Source organism: Mus caroli, unplaced genomic scaffold, assembly GCF_978045245.1.
Source record: "Mus caroli unplaced genomic scaffold, Mus_caroli_1 scaffold_15, whole genome shotgun sequence".
Classification (NCBI taxonomy): Eukaryota; Metazoa; Chordata; class Mammalia; order Rodentia; family Muridae; genus Mus; species Mus caroli.
The window spans coordinates 47650710-47671121 of record NW_028227270.1 but is presented as its reverse complement, the minus strand read 5'-3'; the positions used below and the strand labels follow the sequence as shown (position 1 = coordinate 47671121).

General features: G+C 48.7%; 1 protein-coding gene across 4 annotated transcripts in view; it reads left to right on the top strand.

The window, feature by feature from the left end:
• Window positions 1-20412, top strand: part of Slc12a7 (solute carrier family 12 member 7) — an 83556-nt gene that overhangs the window by 34519 nt on the left and 28625 nt on the right. For all 4 annotated transcript variants that reach the window (XM_021181012.3, XM_029468666.2, XM_021181013.3 and 1 more), the window contains exons 2-3: window positions 17597-17691; window positions 18094-18216. In XM_021181012.3, the coding sequence (XP_021036671.1) occupies window positions 17597-17691; window positions 18094-18216 (218 nt within the window). The remainder of the gene's footprint in view (window positions 1-17596; window positions 17692-18093; window positions 18217-20412) is intronic.

The window sequence follows — 20412 nt, the reverse complement described above, 5'->3', positions numbered from 1 at the left end:
TACAGGTAGTGTGAGGGTAGGGAGTGAACCTTTCTCTGGGCCATATATCAGGCTGCGTCTTAACCTTGACCTCTCCTGGTGCTGTGAGACCCAGGCAGGGCCTGGGCTGGCAGTTGAGTGGCAGAAATGCAGTTGGTTCTATATTGTAGATAATTTATGTCTACTTATAAAGTCCTTGGCTCTGTGTGAGGAGCCAGCCTCCCAACACATATACTAAAAATCAATTGGGCAAGGAGAGAGCAGGCGTGGTGAGTGTGACATCCACATTTTGCTTCCTCAGATTTTTTTTTTAGCTTCCGTTTCCCCTTCTCTCAGGGCCCTTCCCTTAAGCACGTGTTCTAGAAGGACTTGGGATTGTGCGTCTGGACAGGGAACATGTCCGTCAGCCTCTCTGCAGGACAGATGTTGGACCTAGATTTTATTTATTGTGAGATTCCTCTAGAAGTGGAAAGGACGTGTGAATTCTTGTTCGGTTGGAATTTTTTTTTTTTTTTATCAGTGGAGAGGACACTGCTTGCGGCCAGGGTCCTTCCTATCAGAGTTGGGCATCATTAGATCTCAAGACCTATAGGGAACCTGTCAGGGAACGTGCAGGGCCCCTAGTGAGGTGCCCCAGGCCTGGGAAAAGAAATTCCACAATGGAGTCTTTCTGGATTTACTGCAAGGTAATCACTACCTGGGAGCCCTTCCACTCCAGGTCAGATCTGACGTCTGTGCAGGCTTCCTTCTAGTCTGGTTGCGAGTCCCCTTTCAGATTCCATCCACGTGGTATTATGCTCTGTAGCTGACTTCATGTTGGTCACCTGGGAACTTCTCTTGTTAGAGGTGACCCTGTCTCCTGATACACTAACGGAGACAGTCCTGAGTTACCTTTGTCCTGTCTGGAGGTTGAGTGGAGGCTGGGCAGTGGATACTGTTCTGTGCCCTCAGGGCTGCTGTTGACAGGGGTCACAGTTAGGACATAACGATTCAGAGAGGTGTACAGTTAGAAGAGGACTGAGCAGGAGACCTGAGGCCCTGCTCTGCTAGGCTAGGATGAGAACTAAAAGCCTCATCTGTCATTTTCAGAAAAGGGTGTGTCACACTAGTGCTGGAGATCCAAGCAGGGGCTGGTGGGCCTTCTCGATGTCTTGCCTCGAGTCCTTGAAGGTGGGGCTGAATGTGTGAGCACGGACCCTAATACCTTTGGGAGTTCTTCATGGTGGGGTTGAGGGTCATTTACAGGGACAGCAGCATCTGATGTGTGTGGAATCAAAGTAAGAGGGAAACATACACTGTTTCCCTTTTCAAACCAAAGAAAGTGCTGGGTTATTTATTGCTCAGTGGTAGGGTGCTTGCCTTGGGGCCATGGCTTTGATTACCAGTGTTCATATTGTAGGACAAAGCTGCACAAAACAGCTAGAGGAAACAAAGGATCCCACAGATCAGGTGACTGCTGGCAACCCAGGTGGCCGTGGGCTGCGCCCCACCTCTTCTCAACTGTATCCGTGCAACAGGCCCTTCCCTTAGGAATCAGAGGTACAGGTGTCAGCACCAGTCATCTTGCTAGGTCCATGCTCTTGTGGGTGAGCATTCATATATGTATTGTGTGAACACAGGAGGGTTAGGGGAGCTGGTTCCTCCCCAACGGAACGTCACCTGGTATTAGGCATTGCCATTTTCTATGGCCAGACTGCCTAGCAAGTGGCTTGGTATCACTGGCACGGCCTTCAGGACTGATGGGGCATTTGAATGTTCTCTTTACCCAGTCATTGCCTTTTTTAAAAAAAATTAATCTGAGGGTCCTCCCAGACCTGGAAATGCTGAAATGTTGCCCAGCCTTCCTGACCACTGTGCTGGGTGGATGTCTTTTTTTTTTTTTTTTAAGATTTATTTATTTATTATATGTAAGTACACTGTAGTTGTCTTCAGACACCCCAGAAGAGGGCATCAGATCTCATTATGGATGGTTGTGAGCCACCATGTGGTTGCCAGGATTTGAACTCGGGACCTTCGGAAGAGCCAGTCAGTGCTCTTAACTGCTGAGCCATATCTCCAGCCCCTGGGTGGATGTCTTAACTGCTGCAAAGGGTTGAAGAGACAGCTCCTGTGATGAAAGGCCTTACCTAATGCCATGCGCTTAAGGCCAAGCAGACTTGGGTTGTCTGGGCACTGGGCATTGTAGTCACATTGATCTAGAAAGATCACCTGGTAAGGCGGTGTCTCTCTTGGGTCTGGTGTATCTGTGACCTGGCACAATAGGAACCTAATATGATATATAGGGCAGTATGTGATGGAGAGTGAGTTCTGTGGGGCTGCATGTCAAAGGGACATAGCATAGGATGCTGATCTGTTGCCTGCTGGAGCAGTGGGAGAGTGGGCATGTGTTCCTTGGGACATGGGAGCAAAGAAGAATCCCAGTAGGGTGTTCACTCGCCAGTGGTGGCAGAGACAAACTGATGGCTTCCAGAAAGTCATCCTTGTAGCCTTAGGAGACTTGTGAAGGGCCTAGGCTGAGGATTAACTTAGCTTTTGATGGTGGTGACTCAGGGTAGCCATGGGGTGCTGAGGTGGCCATGGGGAATTCCTTAGGAAAGATGGCCTTGAGCCTGGCAGGTGGAGTATTATGTGCAAGTGTGTGCATGCCACAGTGGCTGAGGCAACTCTATCAGAGCAGGGCTACCATGGATTCTAATATGAAGAGGTTTCCCTTAGGAAGCAGCCAGCAGTGAGTAGCATTGTGTGAGCTGCTGGGCTGTGTGTTCTTAGCATGTATATATATATCTTGTTTGTTTGTGTGGGTGTGCTACTGTGAAGTTGCCTGCTGTTCCTAGTACACCACAGGTGTTGTAAGCATAGCCTAAGAGCTGCTTTGGGTGTTAGACTCTGGCTGAGGAGAAGCAGACGTAGGCAGCAGTGATTGGATTTTTACTGCACCCCAGAAAACATCTCAGACCTAAGCCTTCACCTTCAAAACCATTTGGGAGCTGTCTCACTCTGCCTGCCTGGCAGTGAATCGGGGAGAGAAAGGTCAAGGAGTAAAGGTGTATGACTGCCACCTTAGCAGACAAGGTCTGACCTTGTCTGCTCCAGTGTTGAGGGGCAGAGACATTGGGCCAGGCCTGCTGCCTTCTGGTGCTTGAGACAATGGCTCCCTCTTGCTAGCTGTACAGTTGGGTACAGCGTGGGGTCAGACACCCAGCAGTATAGCGGAGAGTGCAGCTGGCTAGACAGCCTGTAGTTCCTGTTGCTCTTCAGACATTAAACCCTGCCTCTGCAAGCCTAGAGGGCAAAGTTTGGTGTACAGTGTTAAGCATTAACCACTGTTCCCAAGCTCCTGGCCCTGGCCAAGTGGCTGGGTGGAGTTCTCTGTCATTTGGAGTGATAGCTACATAGGAGGCAGCCACTGGAGTGTATGAGTCCTGCTGGACTGGACTTCAGAGGGAAGACTCCTCTATGTAGAGGCAAGGAAGCCCTGTGTGGACAGAAGTGGATGACACTCAGGAGTAGTTAGTCTTGACTGTGGTGGCTTGAGGTGGCAGGTCCTGATGGGTGCTGACTTTGAGTCCCCACTAGGGATCAGTTATAGAGTTTACTACCTTCCTATTATGCAAAGGAGAGAAACTGCCCTTTAGGGTAGGATCTGGGCTGTGCAGATAAGCTTCCATTTCTGCTCAATGGCAGGCCCATCTTGGTGATGAGGCTTTCAGCTGTCTGTTCATGTGTATGTCCTTGGTAGCCAGGCCACAAGCAAGTATAGGTTTGGGGCTTCTGAGTGTGTAATTGTGTTGTCCCTGGATCCGACCCATGACCTTAGTAAGCATGTCAGATGTCCCCTTTGGCTGCAGGCGTCTATAGAATCATGTCTCTCTTAAGTAAGGGCCTGTGCTGCTTTTGCTGGTGTCTTAGGGTCTAGGATACCTATAGGTGAGAGGCAAGACTGGTGCCACCGGCCAGTTGCTGGAGTACCTAGGCTGTTTCCTCCTTGGGTAGGCTTGTTTTAAGAAAACCATTGGGTTAGGTGTAGAGGTGGACTGGTATATTGGGATCTGAGCTGGCAGCACCGCTTCCGATCTGATATTCTCAGAACCGCACATGCGTTTTGTCACAGCCCCGTGAGGGAAGGATCTGAGGAATTCTAGGGAAGAAAAGGGTAGCAGAGACACATTTTCACTTCCTTGCTAGTTCATTGCAGGGGCTTGGGAGTCATCATCTCTGGCCTTCTGGTGGCCTGAGCTCCTGTCTTTGATGCCTGCCTACTTTAGAGTGACCCATTTCTGAAGATGGCAAATGACTTTTGAGCATTTCTCAGTGCCTCAGTTTTCCTCACCAGGGCCTTGTCTCTTACAAAGGCAGCCATGACCTTTCATTTTTAGGCCCATCCTTTTGTGGGTCTCTGGCGCCAGCAGGCTGGGCCTGGCTTTCAGGGAGGCTCAGGAAACATCTGATGGTCACTGGGGAGGACTGAGTGCTCTGGAGGCCAGAGGAGGGAGTGCCAGTGGCTCTTGGGTTTCCCTTTTCATTTAATGGAGGGACTTGACCACAGCCCAGACAAGTATGTAACTGAAGCTGCCCCTGGGAGGATCTGACTGGTGTCCTGTGGGGCTGATGTAGGGGTGCACAGGCTCCATCCTCTTCTGCTTTTTGTTTGTTTGTTTGTTTGGTTGGTTGGTTTTTTTTTTTTTTTTTTTTTTTTCCGAGACAGGGTTTCTCTGTATAGCCTTGGCTGTCCTGGAACTCACACTGTAGACCAGGCTGGCCTCGAACTCAGAAATTCACCTGCCTCTGCCTCCCAAGTGCTGAGATCAAAGGCGTGCACCACCACGCCCGGCCCTCTTCTGCTTTGTTGTAGACCTCTATCATCTGGGCATTTGGGGAACAGCATGCCCTTTCTCAGCTCCGATGATGCTCTGCTCTCTGGGGAAGAGAGACAGGATCATGGCTAGCACCAGCTGTGACATGGGATGTTGGAGATTGAGGTCAATGAGGCTGTCTTCCTGAAGGGTATACTTTTTAGGTTAAAAGTCCCAGACTGCTTAGGTAGCTTCTAGGGCTGTCATCCCATAGATGACTAATGTACTGTTCCACAATGGAACAGTCTGGAGCTCTAATTTCTTTTGGCCTTGTGTGGGGGGTATGTTGCCATGCAGATCTACAGTGGGCATGTTTCTATGTACATGCATGCATGGTATGCACACATAAGTGCAGTGTACATAAAATTATGGTATATACTAATGAATGGGTGAAAACATGTATATGTGTGAGTGTGCATGAGTAAACATGTGTAAGCATATGCCATATGTACACATGTAGATATATGTTGTGAGTACTGTGTCCGAAATCTTGTCATTGTAGTGTGTCAGGCTCTGACCGCTTGTCTGAATTAGCTGCTTCTTTGCATAGAATCTCTTGGCTGTCAGGCTGTAAGGCTCCACTCTGCTTCTCTGGATTTTAGCTGGTTTGAACATAGATTTAAAAGCCGATTGGAGGAGATGCTTACCCAGGCTGCTTTGTAAGTGGACATAAGGAATACCAGTGACCTTTATGGTCACGTCTTGGGGACAGTCCTACTAATCCTAGGGTAGGAGGTAGAACAGGTTTGCCACATCATTTGGGAAGCCTTGCTTTATTACTCTCCGGGCCCCCAAACCTTTTTACTACTGTTCCTCTGAGCATCTTTGCCTTTCAAGCTATGTGAGACATGGTGCTACTGAGTTAGGTTAGGGCGAGCAGGAGAGTGGACAACTAGTTGTGCATTTAGGTACTAACCAAGGTTTGCAGGGTTTCCCGCCCTCCTAGGCGTTAACTTTGCTCAACACCTGGTTTGACAGTTTCTGCTTATACCCAGACCTGTAACCATGGAGCCTTGTGGAGAGACGTGGGCTGCCTGCCACTCTGGTGCAGATATCCTCCTGCCTGTGCATTAGAGCTGCAGCCCAGCATCAGTGCAACCTTGAAGCAAAATGTATTGCTTTGCAGGAAGAAGGTGGGGTTGGGCCTGAATGCAGAGGAAACACTCTAAGCCACTAACTTCAAAAGTTCCCACACTGAATCAGAGTGACAGAGAGGCCAAGTCGGGCCTGAAAGTCTTGAGCAGGACTCGGAACAGGTGGGAAAGGACTGGGCCTGTTCCCTGAAGGACAGAGTGGCTCTCGACTGGACCTTTCTGTCCTGGAAACCTGAGATGGGAGGCAGGGGTTAGAGGAATGTGCATGGAAAATGCCATAAGAAGTAAGTGGCCCTCTTACAAGTTCTGTGGGTGGTTCTTGTTTCTCAATATTTCCTTTGTTTTCTCTTCAGAATGCGTTGTTCATTCAGCCAGCAGTTTGCTGTTGAAAGTGGAAAGCTGTCAGCCTGGGGTCTTGTCCGTCAGCCTGTGGCTCTCTCTCATTAACCATGCTCTATCGGCTGTCCCGCTGGCCTGGATTTTCCAGGTTGCTGGATTTTCAGGATGTGTGAGGGTTCTAAGAATCTGGAGGGCAGTCAAGAGCTGGTGGGTATTCTTTTGAGTTTTCAGGGCCCTGAAACTCTGAAACCCATTCTAGCACAAAACCATTTCACAATGCAGCCACCAGGGTAGTTTTATGGTGGTGGTCTTGGCTCGGGGCAGGCCATCCTTAGGAAGCCAAAGAGCACCTTAGTGTTACCAGGCGGGACTTCATTTTGTTGTGGGTGCTTAGTAGCCAGGCCTATGAGCTACAGTTTGCCTACCTCCTCGCCTAGGCCTCTGTACACAAACTCAGCTCCTCTGTGACCCATGCCCCATCTCCAGTGTTGCTAAGCTGGATAGACTTTCCGCCTACACTTGATGGCAGGAAAGGGAGGAGGCTGCTGGCCTTTGCAGCCAGCTCTATTGGCCAGCCTCCTCAACCTATCAGGGGATATGGCTCTGAGTCCCCGGGGTTGCTTTCTATCCCTCCCTTGAGCCATTGAGGGATTAGTAGTAATGTCCTGGAGTGGAGCCCTGCCTGCCTCAGGAAGAACAAGGGTGGGAGGAGGCTATGCCTGGGTCATGCTGTTAAGGCCTGGCTGCCTGTGAATGGGTCTGGGGGCCTGCCAGGTTGCGCCTGGTTTCTCCCTACTAAGACACCACTCTGCAGGGAGCAGGCTGGGAGTGGGGAATCAACTTGCTGCCCTGGAGCAGATCCTGGGCTGAGGGCCAGCAGTGGTTCTGGCACTGCTTGGCTATGCCTATGAAACTTGGCTGGATTTCACAAATACCTGATGCTTATCTAGTGGAGAGGTTGTCTCCTCCAGTGCCCAGGACCCTGGCCACCTCTGACCTATGTGCACACCTCTCTTACATAGTCAGAATCTCTGAAGGGACTGGGTTCCTAAAGCTGCCTTTAGTTCCTCCTTCAGTGGGAATGGAGAGACTGCAGCTACAGGAGGAAACTGCATTTTGTAACATGCTTGCTGAAAAGGAATACCACATTTGCATGCTTTATTGGAGAGATGGCTCAGCGGGTAAGAGCACTGACTGTTCTTTCAGAGGTCCTGAGTTCAATTCCCAATAACCACACATGTGAGGGGTTTCTAAGTAGAAGGTGGGTAGGTGCTGGTCTTTGTTAAAAGTCAGCAAATTTGCATTTCCACAGGTGAGTTGCATCCAAACACAACCTTGTTTGTCACATGCAGGTCACAACCAAACACAGCATGGTGACTTTCTGGGGCATTATGCTTATTATTATCTCTGGTTATCCGTACACTTTAAAATGCATCAGGCTTCAGTTGGACATCTATGAAGCAGGGAGAGCCTGTATGTAGTGGGCATCTGCGAACAACTGTCCCTAGACTAACATAGGGCTGTCCCCATGTAAGATGACAAAGTGAAAAACCAAGGTGTTTCTCCAAGTTGAAACACATCCTGTAGCCTTCATGACAGAGGTCAGGGTTGGCCCAGGTTCCATGCAGCTTATCACATGTCTTCCAAAGCATCTGATGCACTTGAAAGAAAACTCCATGGATCTCTGTGGGCCCAGGGCCGTGGTGACTTTTCATAGGAGGCCTTGCAGTGGGCCTCTCCTCTCCCCTGTGAAGAACTGCAGCCTATGAGTAAACACGGGCTTGTGGGCAGTGTCTACAAAACTGCCAGCCCTTGTATGGTGGTAACTGTGGCTAATCCCCTTTATGTCATAGACAGGATGCCCAGACAACACCCTGACCATCCAGGTCGGTAACAGGGTGTTACAGCAGATGGGTCTTAAGTGGGGGTTCCAAGGGTGGTAGGTTGTTGGGGTGGCTGATCAGGATCTGGGCCTCCCTGGTGCCAGGTAGGAATGATACAGTCTGCCTGACCTTATGGCAGTATTGTGGAGCTGTGCTGCGGCTAAGTCAGCACTAAAGAGTTATGATAGATGTGTACTCTCTCTGCGACTGCTGCCATATTCCCCAGAGGGGCTCTGTCCACTGATGCCTAGGGTTTCCTTGTTTTCTTTCCATGCATGTTCTACTTACATGTATGTCTATGTACCATGAGTGTCTTGTGCCCATAGAGGCCAAAAAGAGGCCACCTAGAACTGGTGTTACAGTTGGTTGTGACTCACCTTGTGGGTTTTGGGAATTGAATCCTGGTCCTTTGAAAGAGCAGAGTCTTAGTGTCTCTGTCCTGTCCCAGGAGTCCTCGGGATATCTAGTTATCCTTGTAAGTGTTTCTTACACTAACTCATTTCTGGTAACCTGATGTCATGGGAGTAAGGTTAGGTCCTGGAGAGTTCTGTGGGGATCATTTCACTTCTGGTTTGGGTCTGGGAGGAAGGGTTCAGGGGATGAGTGCCTGTCCTTTAGTATAACATTGGGTCTTTCACTGTCCCAGGATTCAGCCCTGTTAACCTGATCACTGGGGACAGTTGTCTGAGGTCCTTCTACTCTATCTCCTCTCTAGGTCTCTCCCTTAGCGAGTTGGCTGCCCTATCTCCTTCACTGAATTGTCCACAGCCAGACCCTTTAGCCTTTGGGTCTGACATTTAGCCCTTTAATTTCTCTTTCTCTTTCGACAAATGACACGAGGTGTGGTCAGCTGATATACCACCCTCTCTGGTTTCTGTTCAGGCTGGCTGCCCTTGGAACAATCCTTTGCTGCTGAGGCATCAGCTGGCAGCTAGTAGGTATAACACAGGGAGTAGGCCCTGGCTGCCAAATGGGGCAGTGAAGGATTACGGAGTCACTGGCTGCTAGAGATGTCTGAGACCTTTATATATGCATCTCAAAGGCAGATGTCAGAAGATAGCTGCATGTGGCACAAGATAGGTAGGCATGGTACCTTCAGTTGTGTCTTTCTAGGAGTCTATCTGGCTTCCCTTGGTTTTGAGGTTCTTTGTTTCTGTAGTTGACCGTTTTATAGTTTTATACATGATGTTACCAATGTAGGCACCAGCTCTGCTGGAAGGTTTGCTAGAAGTGCTTGAAGAATCTCCATGGTTTGTGGCCCCCTCTAATCTAAAGGAAAATTCCCTCAGTACTTTTTAGATCCTCTCTTCTGTGTCCCAAGACCTGTGGGTCTGTGGGCTCAGAGGCTCTGGGGTTTGTAGCAGATACATCACAGCTCAGCCAAGCAGTCTTTGTCTTCCTGTTGTTTCCATGAGTGAGGCTTGCAGGGAGGAGAGGGTACATTCATAAGTCATTTGTTCTATTCTAGATTTTATGGCTGGAGATCCTTACCTGTCATTTGTTATTGTAGTTTTATTTTTGTGTTTCTGAGACAGGGTTTCTCTATATAGTTCTAGCTGTCCTGGGACTCAACACGTAGACCAGGCTGGCTTCAAACTCACAAAAAAATCAACCTGTTCCTGAGTGCTGTGATGGATTAAAGGCGTGTGTCCCAGCCATCAGACTCTGCCACATTTCTTAATGACAAAATCAGCCAGGAAAGATACACTGTGAGGCAGGAAAGATACACTGTGAGGCAGGGAAGATACACTGTGAGGCAGGGAAGATACACTGTGAGGCAGGGAAGATACACTGTGAGGCAGGGAAAATACACTGTGAGGCAGGGAAGATACACTGTGAGGCAGGAGAGTGGGGAGAGCTGAATGACTTAGTCACATCTCTAGTCCATCACCAACCCTTACAGAACCCAGGTGTCTCCAAGTAGTGTTCTCTGTCTCCCCATACTGCATTTATAGGGAGCGCTTGGCTTCGCAAATTTCTAAATCTTTGCTGCATCTCAGCTATGGAGGGTTCTGGGCTCTGACTGCCCCGTGACTTCTGAGTGAACCCTTTCAGGTTGTTCTGTTACCGGGTAAATGGCAGGCCATTGCTAACTGAGTGTGAAATTGACAGTTTTTTAGAAGTACTTCTGTAATGAGGGAAATGGATCGATTCTGGTCCACAAGTGTGGAGGCTTATCAGAAAAGTTTGTCTTCCTTCCTAGGGTGGAGAGGTTGCCTTGTGGTCTCGTGACCTGGCCACCTGATCTTACCCACAGGTGGAGAGAGTCTGTCTGCTTGGCACCTACCTGCAGAGACTGGTGCCTAGATTTCCTCCCAGCTGGTGGAGAGGCCATGTTTAAGTGCTTGGCTGGCAGTGGGTACTTGACCTAGTACCCACTCCTCCTCATGCTATCCATCCCTCTGCCTCCTTGGCAGCTGTGTACTCAGCTGATCTCTGCCCAAGATGCTTCTAGTTGTTGTGAATGTGTAGTCTGACACAGAGGGACGCCACCTCAGGTGAGCAGCTTTGCCTCAGAGCTCAACAGCTTTCAGCTCCAGTGACTCCTGAGCTCTGACTGTGAGTGAGTGGTTGTTGTGTGTGTTTAAATCAAAGTTCCCTTTGTGCAGACTGTAAGTGTCAAATATCCTCTCAAAAATATGATTCAGACTTTATTTAGATACAGAAGTAATTAGCAGAGATCTGAAAATCAATAGTCATCTAGATGACAAAATGGATCCTGGTGTGTTCTTTTCATGTAGATGCAGGTGTACTTTTCATGAAAGCATTTCATTCATTCATTCATTCTTTCTGTCTGTCTGTCTATTTATCCATCTATAACCTTTTATCTACCTATCTATTCTCTACCATCTATCACCTATCTATGTATCTGTCTGTCTGTCTATCTATCTATCTCTATCTTTATCATCTCTCTTTCTCTCTCTCTCTCTAATGTGTTTGAGTATACAGTCAATCTCTTCAGACACACACCAGAAGAGGGCATCAGATCCCATTACAGATGGTTGTGAGCCACCATGTGGTTTCTGGGAATTGAACTCAGGACCTCTGGAAGAGCAATCAGTGCTCTTAGGTGCTGAGTCATCTCTCCAGCCCGTTTTATTCTTAATTATCTCTGTGACTCTGGTGGAATTAGGAAGGGAGGACTTTTAGATGCTTTCTCAATGCCCTGAGGATGAGGTACCATAAATACTTCCCATCTGTTTGGTTTAGGTGTGATCCCACCTGTGATGTAATCTCTTTGGATCTGCCCAGCCAGAGCTTGGACTTTGATGATGGGTGTATCTGTTAAAGAATTGGTGTAACTGGGCTTGGGGGGACTAGAGAGAATGGTTGATTGTAGACTTACACTGTCTTTAGCACAGCCCCCAACTGGAGGAATGTACTGAAATTCTGACGATTTGTTTTACTGTCTTTAAGGTTTGCATTTGTGTATATGCAAATGTATGAGTGTGTGTATATATGTGTGTGTGCACGTGCATGTCTGTATTTCTGTGTTGTGCACTCATACATTACTTTGATAAGCGATGAAATGAAAAGGCAGATTTGTACAAGTTGCCACAGTGGACAACTTACTGTGAGCCAGGTTGAGGCTGTGTGTCATGTCTACCCCAGTCTCCCCAGCATCTGTTTGTATCCTTACATTTCTTTCCAGGTCTGGCAGCCCTTGGCCATCCTGTACAGTCGTCCCACTGAAGAGTTGTTTAAATGTCATCTGGTAGACAGCTTCACAAGGGTCTTGCCACCTCTCCCTGGGAGTGTTGGTCGGGCTATGGGAGTGCTGTTTCCTTAGATGAGTGGTCATCACTATACCTGTGCATCTGGGCAAAGGGTGAGGAAAAGTTTGTTGAGCACACCAGCTGTGACTGCTCAGAACAGCATTGTGGCTGCCTTTTGTGAAAGACCCAGGCAGGTGGGCTGTGGTTGGAGGCTGGAGGTACGGTTTCTGAAGAGCTTTTGCCCTTCTGTGTCTTTCCATGTAGCCCTCCTCCCTGGAGACTAGTAACTTGAGCTGAGCTGGAGGTGAGCAGCAGAGACTTTGTTCAAGGTCATGAGCTCGAGTTGGCTCCATTTGAGCATCTGAGGGAGAATCTGAAACCCTGTCTCCTGACCCTCTGGAGGGTTGTTGGGCTATGAGTCACACCCTGGTCCTCTGTGTCCTCAGAGCTGGTGACACCAGAGTGTGTTGTATTTGTATGTGTTTGTTTGTTTTTGTTTTCAAAACAGATTCTCACTGTGCAGCTATGGCTGGCCTAAAACTTGCCAAGTAGACCCGGCTGGCTGGCAACCCTCAGAACTTTATCTGCCTCTACCTCGTAATTGCTGGGATTAAAGGTTTGTGCTACCACACCTGACTTCTTTAAACCTGATATTAACTTATTTCCTGACATCAGAAAATCATAAGAATATAAAGAAGTCTCTCCTATGCTTGGCTTCAGCTCTCTGCATGGGACATTTTTTCCCATGATGAAATATTCTTTCTCTTTCTCTTCTGCATCTGTCTCTTCTCACACACATGTAAAGGCTGTGAGGCTCTTTTGGGACGTACCCTCTCCAAAAAACACATTTTCTTTCAGACTCTCTATAGCATTTACTAGGTGAGAGGATTACTGTTCACACAGCAAAGATCTTATTTGAGTTTCACCGGATCATATAGCGTGTGACGTCACCACAAAAAGCCTGCTATCTTGGCTTCATTCTGGAATTTTCCTGTGTGCCTCTGCTTTCTGGGCAGCAGGAACTGCAGGCTTGTGCCTGTGGGCCCTACAGCCTGGATAGTGGCATGATGGGAGTACCCCCTGAGACGTAGGGTCAAGAATGTTTGCAGTCCAGCTACCCTTTACTATGATATGATAGCTGTGACCCCTCAGTAACTCAGCTGGGCCTACCTCACTAGGCTGTGTATCCCCCCATTGTCTCTCAGCTACAATTCCCAAGGCAGTTTCTTCTAGCCTGACCCCTGGTCTGCACACCGAGGTATTGTAGCAGGTCTCCATGGCTTGGGTGGTCCTCAGATGCCTGTGTGTGTCTGTGCTCCAGTCAGTTGATGCTTAGATGGATGGCCTCAGAAGTGGTCATGGGGGACTTTCCAGATGGTGCCTCTTGGCTTTTGACATCTCTGACATTTCCTGGTTACATTTAGTCTTAGCATCCATCCCCCTGCCTTAGCTCTGTAGTCAGTGATTCTCTTGAGATAACCTAAGTGGAGAATGAGCTTAGCAAGTCAGTTGTAGGTGCTGAGAATACACTTAGTTACTAGTGTGCCCTTCTTCTTCTTTTTGTTTTTTTGGTTTTTGGAGACAGGATTTCTCTGTGTAGCCCTGGCTGTCCTGGAACTCACTTTGTAGACCAAGCTGGCCTCAAATTCAGAAATCCGCCTGCCTCTGCCTCCCAAGTGCCACCACCGCCCGTCTGTGTGCCCTGCTTCTTGACTTGTTAGCTGACAGAGGTAGGAAGCTACACACGCGTATGCATGTGGGTAACATGTACACACACCCTGAAAAGCCCAGAGTTTCCCTTCATTCTTCAGATGTGTCACGCCTCAGGGCTCATCTGGTCATCCCTTTCCTGGAGGGGTAGAAACTGGCCTCCACTGTCCACAGTGTAGTTGGGTGTTTGTTAAATTTGTATCTTTTACTAGAAGACCTGGGATGCTGTTCTAGAATGCTTTACCCATACTCTGGAGAAGGAACTGAACAATGAGGATTCTGTGTTTGCTTATAGTGTTCTGGGTGGTTAGCATAATATTTATATAGGTTAAAGGTTATGAAAGGAAAAGTATTGGCCCAGGAAGGAGATTTATCTGCCCCACAGGGACAGATGGTAGGGAGTAAGAAACAAAGGCAGGAGATAAAGGATGATGGGAGAAGAGCAAGGGAGAGGGTAGAGGGTTATTTGTCCTTGAGGACAAAGGACTGTCTTGGAATAGAGAGGAGACAGACATGGCCAATTGGCGACTTCTAAAGGTAAAATAGGAAGGCTTGTGTTAGGATGAGGTGTTTAATTTTAATTGGGCATGGTGAGCCAAAGGGGGCTTTTAATCGCCGGACTTCAGTACTTTGATACCTGGATTTTTGGTACTCAGGCTCAGGAGGAAGGATTGGTCAAATAAGGGAATAGACCTTGGGGGCTAGCTCTAGGAATGTAATCTAATGACTTTTAGCAAGGCAGAAGGAATTGGGGAGAAGGGCAAGGCCCTCCAGAGCCATGCTAGAGCTGACCAGCGTCCCTTCAGCTCACACTTCTTTCCTTGGAAGGTTTGAACCACACTGTTCAGCTCTCTCTTAGCCAGGGCTCTTACATCTGTTAAGTTTCTGTCTTGCTGTGGTCCACCTCTCCTGTTTCTTTCCGTGTGACTTCATCTGTCTTTTGACTGTCTTATATCTGCCACATGTAAGTATGGTGAGATGAGGAGATCTCACATTAGGGACAGTTGATAGTACTGGGTCTTGCCTCCAGATGGAAGGAAGTTCTGCAGGATGCTGGCCTGGTGTCTCTGCATAGGGGCAGGTATGGATTTGATGGGTACCCAGGGAGGTTGTGCCTTGGTCTGTATGAAAGGCTCTGCCTGATTTTGCAAGGGTGAGCATATATGCATAGGCAGATCAGCAGACCTACTGTCTCCAGCTTCCTCACCATTCAGTAAAGGACCAGCCAGCCATATTTTCAGCATCAGTCCATGGTGTGGCATACAATCTTGTCCCCTCCTACTTGCTCCAAGGTTCTGATGTATGAGCTCTGGGAGGGATTGTGTCTTGCTGTGTATATTCCACTGTCCTTAGAGTTCCTGTCTTATCAAAGGCACACCGATGGGAAGCATAGTGTGGCTGTGTTTTCAGCAGTCTGTGCTGCTCCATTGAATTCTCTGCAGAATCAGTTCTGCTCCTACCTTACTGTCGTTCCTTGGTGATCTGGGGAAAGCTAAGGGCCATGAATTAGGAGGACTGGGACATGGGTGGGAAGGGTATGGGTGGAGGGGGAGGCTTATAGCATTTGAGTGCAGTACTGGTGAGGGAATTTCTTATTAGAACAAAGCCACTTCTGGGCTGTGGGCCCTAACAAAGGTTTCTCCCTCTGCTTTGGTTTAGCATAAGTAATCGGATGCCACATTTTAGGGGCCTACTTCAATTCAGGGCAGGGCACTTTGTGTTCTTTTGTTCCCTGACCCTTGATGACCTTGATTATTGGAGTTTGTTACTAGGACCTGGGTCGGGTGTATCCTGAGACAGAAAGGATCTAGTGAGCTTCAGGGACCTGCGTCAGCAGCTCCTGTTTGGGTACCAATCAGGATTGATGGTAAACCACCGTCTGAACTAGCTAGTAGGGTAGGAGGTGTGTGTGGGCCTTCCCCGGAAGGCCAGCATAATCCCATTGGGATTTAAGGAATTTGAAATTCAAAGCTACTGTCAAAACAAAACAAAACAAAACCAACCTCGGTGTGTGTGCCTCCTCCCTCAAAGAGGGCTTTAGTCTTTAATGGGGCCAATCGCTGAGGTACTTGGCTTTTAGGATAGTCATCCTCAGAGGTATCACATGTCTGGTTAGTAGGACTTGAAAGGGGAACAATGTAACTTGCTGTCGCCCAACTGGAGGCTGTTTAGAATCTTTACCTGGTTCCTCCTTCCAAGTAGCTACCTTGAAAAAGTCCAAGTAAAGAATCATTGCCTGGCTCCGACCCTATGCTTCCTACCCATGATGCTCAGCGATCAAGACCTTGGTTCCAGACACCAGCACAGGGGACTCGAGCTGTCACATCAGGACTCTGTTCTTGGTCCTCCTGAAGCCCTTTGTTTCTGTCATCTGAGATTGTGAGCTTTAGTCTTACTTCCAAAAGGTGACCTGGACTCGGGGAGAGGTCTCAAATCAGAAGTTTCCTTCAGGTTCTTTCCTTCTTCAAGGATGCTCCCTTCCTGCAGACCTCTGACCGCAGTACCTCAGGATCCCTACTTAAGCCTCAACGGATGTCAAACTGTAACCTTATATTTTTTTGTGACTGAACAAATGTCTGCATCCTGGGGCAGCTGGAACATGAGGTATCAAGACCATGTGCCCAATGCCTCGGTGCTCCATGCTCAGGAATCCAAACCCCCATGGTGTGGTCTCCCTATCCAGGGCATCATAACATTACAATGGTTACTGGACCTGCCTGTCAAGGGCCTTGAGTGTCCAAGACTCCCCGTCCACTGTGGACATGGAGGAAGCAGAGGTGAGGACCCTCCTTGTAGGGTACGAGTGTAGAACACACTGAGGACCTAACCTGTCTCCCCTTACCCCGTTTGCCAAGACTGTTCTTGATTTTTTGGGGGGTGGGGTGGGGTGTTCCTTTTTACTGCCCCTGTTCCTGAGAGGAGTAGGGTCACTCCCCCTGCCTCAGGCCTGCATTTCTTTGCACGCATAGCCCTGTGTACCCACCCACTCATGCCTCACCAGAGGAGGTTATATAGCTGTTGCTGGGTTAAGTTTCCTTCCCCCTTATTTTTTTTTTAAATATATTTTTTTATTACGTATTTTCCCCAATTACATTTCCAATCCTATCCCAAAAGTCCCCCCTAGCCCCCCCCCCCCCCACTCCCCTGCCCACCCATTCCCATTTTTTGGCCCTGGCGTTCCCCTGTACTGGGGCATATAAAGTTTGCATGTCCAATGGGCCTCTCTTTCCAGTGATGGTCGACTAGGCCATCTTCTGCTACATATGCAGCTAGAGACACGAGCTCTGGGGTACTGGTTAGTTCATAATGTTGTTGCACCTACAGGGTTGCAGATCTCTTTAGCTCCTTGGGTACTTTCTCTAGCTCCTCCATTGGGGGCCCTGTGAACCATCCAATAGCTGACTGTGAGCATCCACTTATGTGTTTGCTAGGCCCCGGCCTAGTCTCCCAAGAAACAGCTATATCAGGTCCTTTCAGCTTGCTAGTGTATGCAATGGTATTCCTTTCCCCTTATAAGGTCGTGTCCAGCAGCACCTGAAGTTCCTCCCCATGCAAATGAGGCATCTCCAGGACCTCAGTCCCAACCAACCCTCAATTGCCTGCACTCACCCCCCCAAAAGGTTTAAATAGCCTTTGTTCTCCCCGCCAATAAACTGAGCCAGTTCTCTGAAGCTGTTCCTGTGTGTGTGTGTGTGTGTGTGTGTGTGTGTGTTCTTACTTGAGTACTCACCAGTCCAGTGTGGTGTGCAGTGAGCCTGGCTACCCTGAGGGGAGAAGCAGACATAGAACAGTACCATCTCATATGTGGAAACTGAGGCAGAGAGGACTGGTCTGGGAACCTGGCTGTATGAGACCTGTCCTGGGTACTAAGGGATAAGGAGTCCCTCAGAGGCACATCTCTGCCAAGACCCTGACGGGGAAGGAATTAGAATACAGGGTCCAGTACCTACTGATTTGGCCACTCCCTGGCTCAGAGCCTGCATGGCCTATGATCCTGAGACTAACCTGACTATCTTCCACAGGTGATGGAAACCCCAGGGAAAACAGCCCTTTCATCAATAATGTGGAGGTGGAAAGAGAGAGCTACTTCGAGGGGAAGAACATGGCACTTTTTGAGGTAATTTTGTTTCAGTTTCTACACGAAGAAGGTACATTAGTGAAGAACCTGTGGGAAGAAGGTAAAGGAGTGGCCATCTCCCGTGCCCCAGGCAAGGGCAACCTGCTCCTCTGCCTGAGATCCACTGAGTTTATCTGTTTCTGATAAGTGAGCTGCAACCTGGGCTGGTGCATTCCTTACAGTTCCTAAAGCCTTGAGGACTCTCTCAGTGCCCCTGACTTCTGATTCCAGACCTGCTGGATAGATGTTCTGGGCACACAGATGTGGGGGTGGGTGGGGTGTTCCATTCACTTGACTGTGGGCTCTTGGGCTCTACACAGTCCTGGGACAGATGGATCTCCTTGGCTGCCTTGAGATGTTGACGGACCTGGTTCCTACCTATGTGATGCTTTGCCCCCACAGGAAGAGATGGACAGCAACCCCATGGTGTCATCACTGCTGAACAAGCTGGCCAACTATACCAACCTGAGCCAGGGTGTGGTAGAGCATGAAGAAGATGAGGACAGCCGGAGGAGAGAGGTCAAGGTACACGCGCTCCCCTCGGCCGGATAGCAGTCTTGGAGGTTTCTAGACAGAGAACACCCTTGCCAGGTTTTCAGATGATGTGTGCCTTTCCCTTCATGAGGCCTGACCATTTTCATCTATACGGTACTGTGTCTCAGTGGACACCTCCAGCTTCTGGGAAGGGACAAGGTCCTAGAAGTCATGTGCAGGCTGCCCTGGATACTCTTGAGTGGGCATCCTTGGGATCCATATAGCTCCAAGGAGAAGGAGTGGCACTAAACCCTGCCTGAGGCCTGACTTTGTGTTTCATTTTATTATTTGGTTGCAGTGTTTGTTTGTTTTTGAGATCGTCTCACTCTGGCCAGGAGCCCACTATGTCACCCAAAGTTGGCTTTGAACTCACAGTAGTTCTCCTGCCTCTGCTTTCAGTTACTAGGATGACAGGTGTGTGTGCCATTATGTCTGGCTTAAAGCCTTCCCTAAAGCTTTTGAGTTTTGTTCCCCTCAGTTCTAGCTCCCTGAGGTCTCTGCTTTCTCTGGAAGGAAGAGTTCAATGCTGGTGAGCAAAGATGAAGGTGATTTGTCACATCTGTTTGTCACATCTATCTGCTTCCAAGGTGCTTCTCATGAGCCAGTACCCAGCCTGACTGTGGCTCTATGAAAGTCAGGCCACAGAGCGGCATTGGCTGTCTTCTTTCCTCCTGCTGTAAACACAGCAGGGTCAGGTCTACACAGTGTTCAGCACTTCGCAGACGATTCAGATCCGGGGCCATGTGGTCTCTGGGGACAGGGCTACGGTTAACAGAGGCATGGGCTGTCTTCTTGGCAGTAGAGCAGTGGTTCTTAGAAACATTGTCTGGGCCATGCCTTTTCCTGCCCTCTCCTAGATACTCCGGGCATCCTTAGCTGACCCTGTTGAGATGGCAGAGTCACAGCTGCCCAGATCTGCTGAATGATGGGCTGCTGCTATAAAGGAGAATTTAGGAGCTGCTGTAGTGGTAGGTTTGTCACTCAAATGTGTTGGTGGGGTATACTTGTGCCCCCAGCACTGCCCCATGGCCCAACAGGCTCTTGGGCCTCAGAAGCCCTAAGCCTTCCCTGTCCCCAGCACACATGTCCATTTGTCCATCTGTCTATCTCTTTTGTCTCCTGGAATATGTGTCCAAGGAAAACTTGGCTTGTGCCAGGGAACAGACACTAGACTGAATGCCTCTTGGAACTGACCCTCAGCTGCAACTCTGCATAGTCCAGGCCCTGCTCAGGATGATTCCGTAGTGTAGTCCTTATTTCCTTAGAGTGGAGCCCAGCAGACTTGGCTGCCCACAACGGTGGTGTGGAAGGAACCCGTCCTTGTAAGCAGGGCATCCAGGTTTGGGGAGATTATACTTCGTACAGCCATAGTATATTTTACCCTAACACAAAGTATGTCAATTCTCTGGCTAGTGTTTCCCTGGGTAACATGTTTCTGGACTGGATTTCAGTTGATTAACAGCTCACAGCAGAGCTGCTTATCGTGGTTGAAAATGTCCTACTTAGGAATCCATTGGGTTGGCAGGACAGAAGTAGAGCCCGCCTCTGGTATCTCCTCTGATGGCACAGAAGTTTGTCCCCAGAGACAGGAATCACTTTCTTTTGAGCTGCTTCTGGGTTGTAAACAGGTCTGGATCATCTGGACAAAGCTAAGAGTTCAGAGGTGGCCATTCCCTTTTTGAAGGCACTGGGAACCCCAGGCAGTAGGATATTGGGCAGACAGTTAGCTCCTGAGCCCATGTCTCATTGGGATCTGAAGCTAAGCTATGTGGCCTGGCAGCTGCTTGTGTATCTCAGGCTACCCATCAATGGCCTGCCTAGAGACGTTTTTTTTGTTGTTGTTTTTTTTTTTTTTTTCTGCCATGTTTCTATTAGAGCTATTGGCTGCCTCTAACGTCCATCTCACACTGTGTTCTTGTACACATACATTTTTTTTTTTTTTTTGGTTTTTCGAGACAGGGTTTCTCTGTATAGCCCTGGCTGTCCTGGAACTCACTTTGTAGACCAGGCTGGCCTCGAACTCAGAAATCCGCCTGCCTCTGCCTCCCGAGTGCTGGGATTAAAGGCGTGCGCCACCACGCCCGGCATTTTTTTTTTTTTTTTTCTTGACATTCTTTAGTTTAACTGAAAAATTAACAAGACAGGTTGGAGAGATGGCTCAACAAGTGAGGGTGACTGCTACTCTTC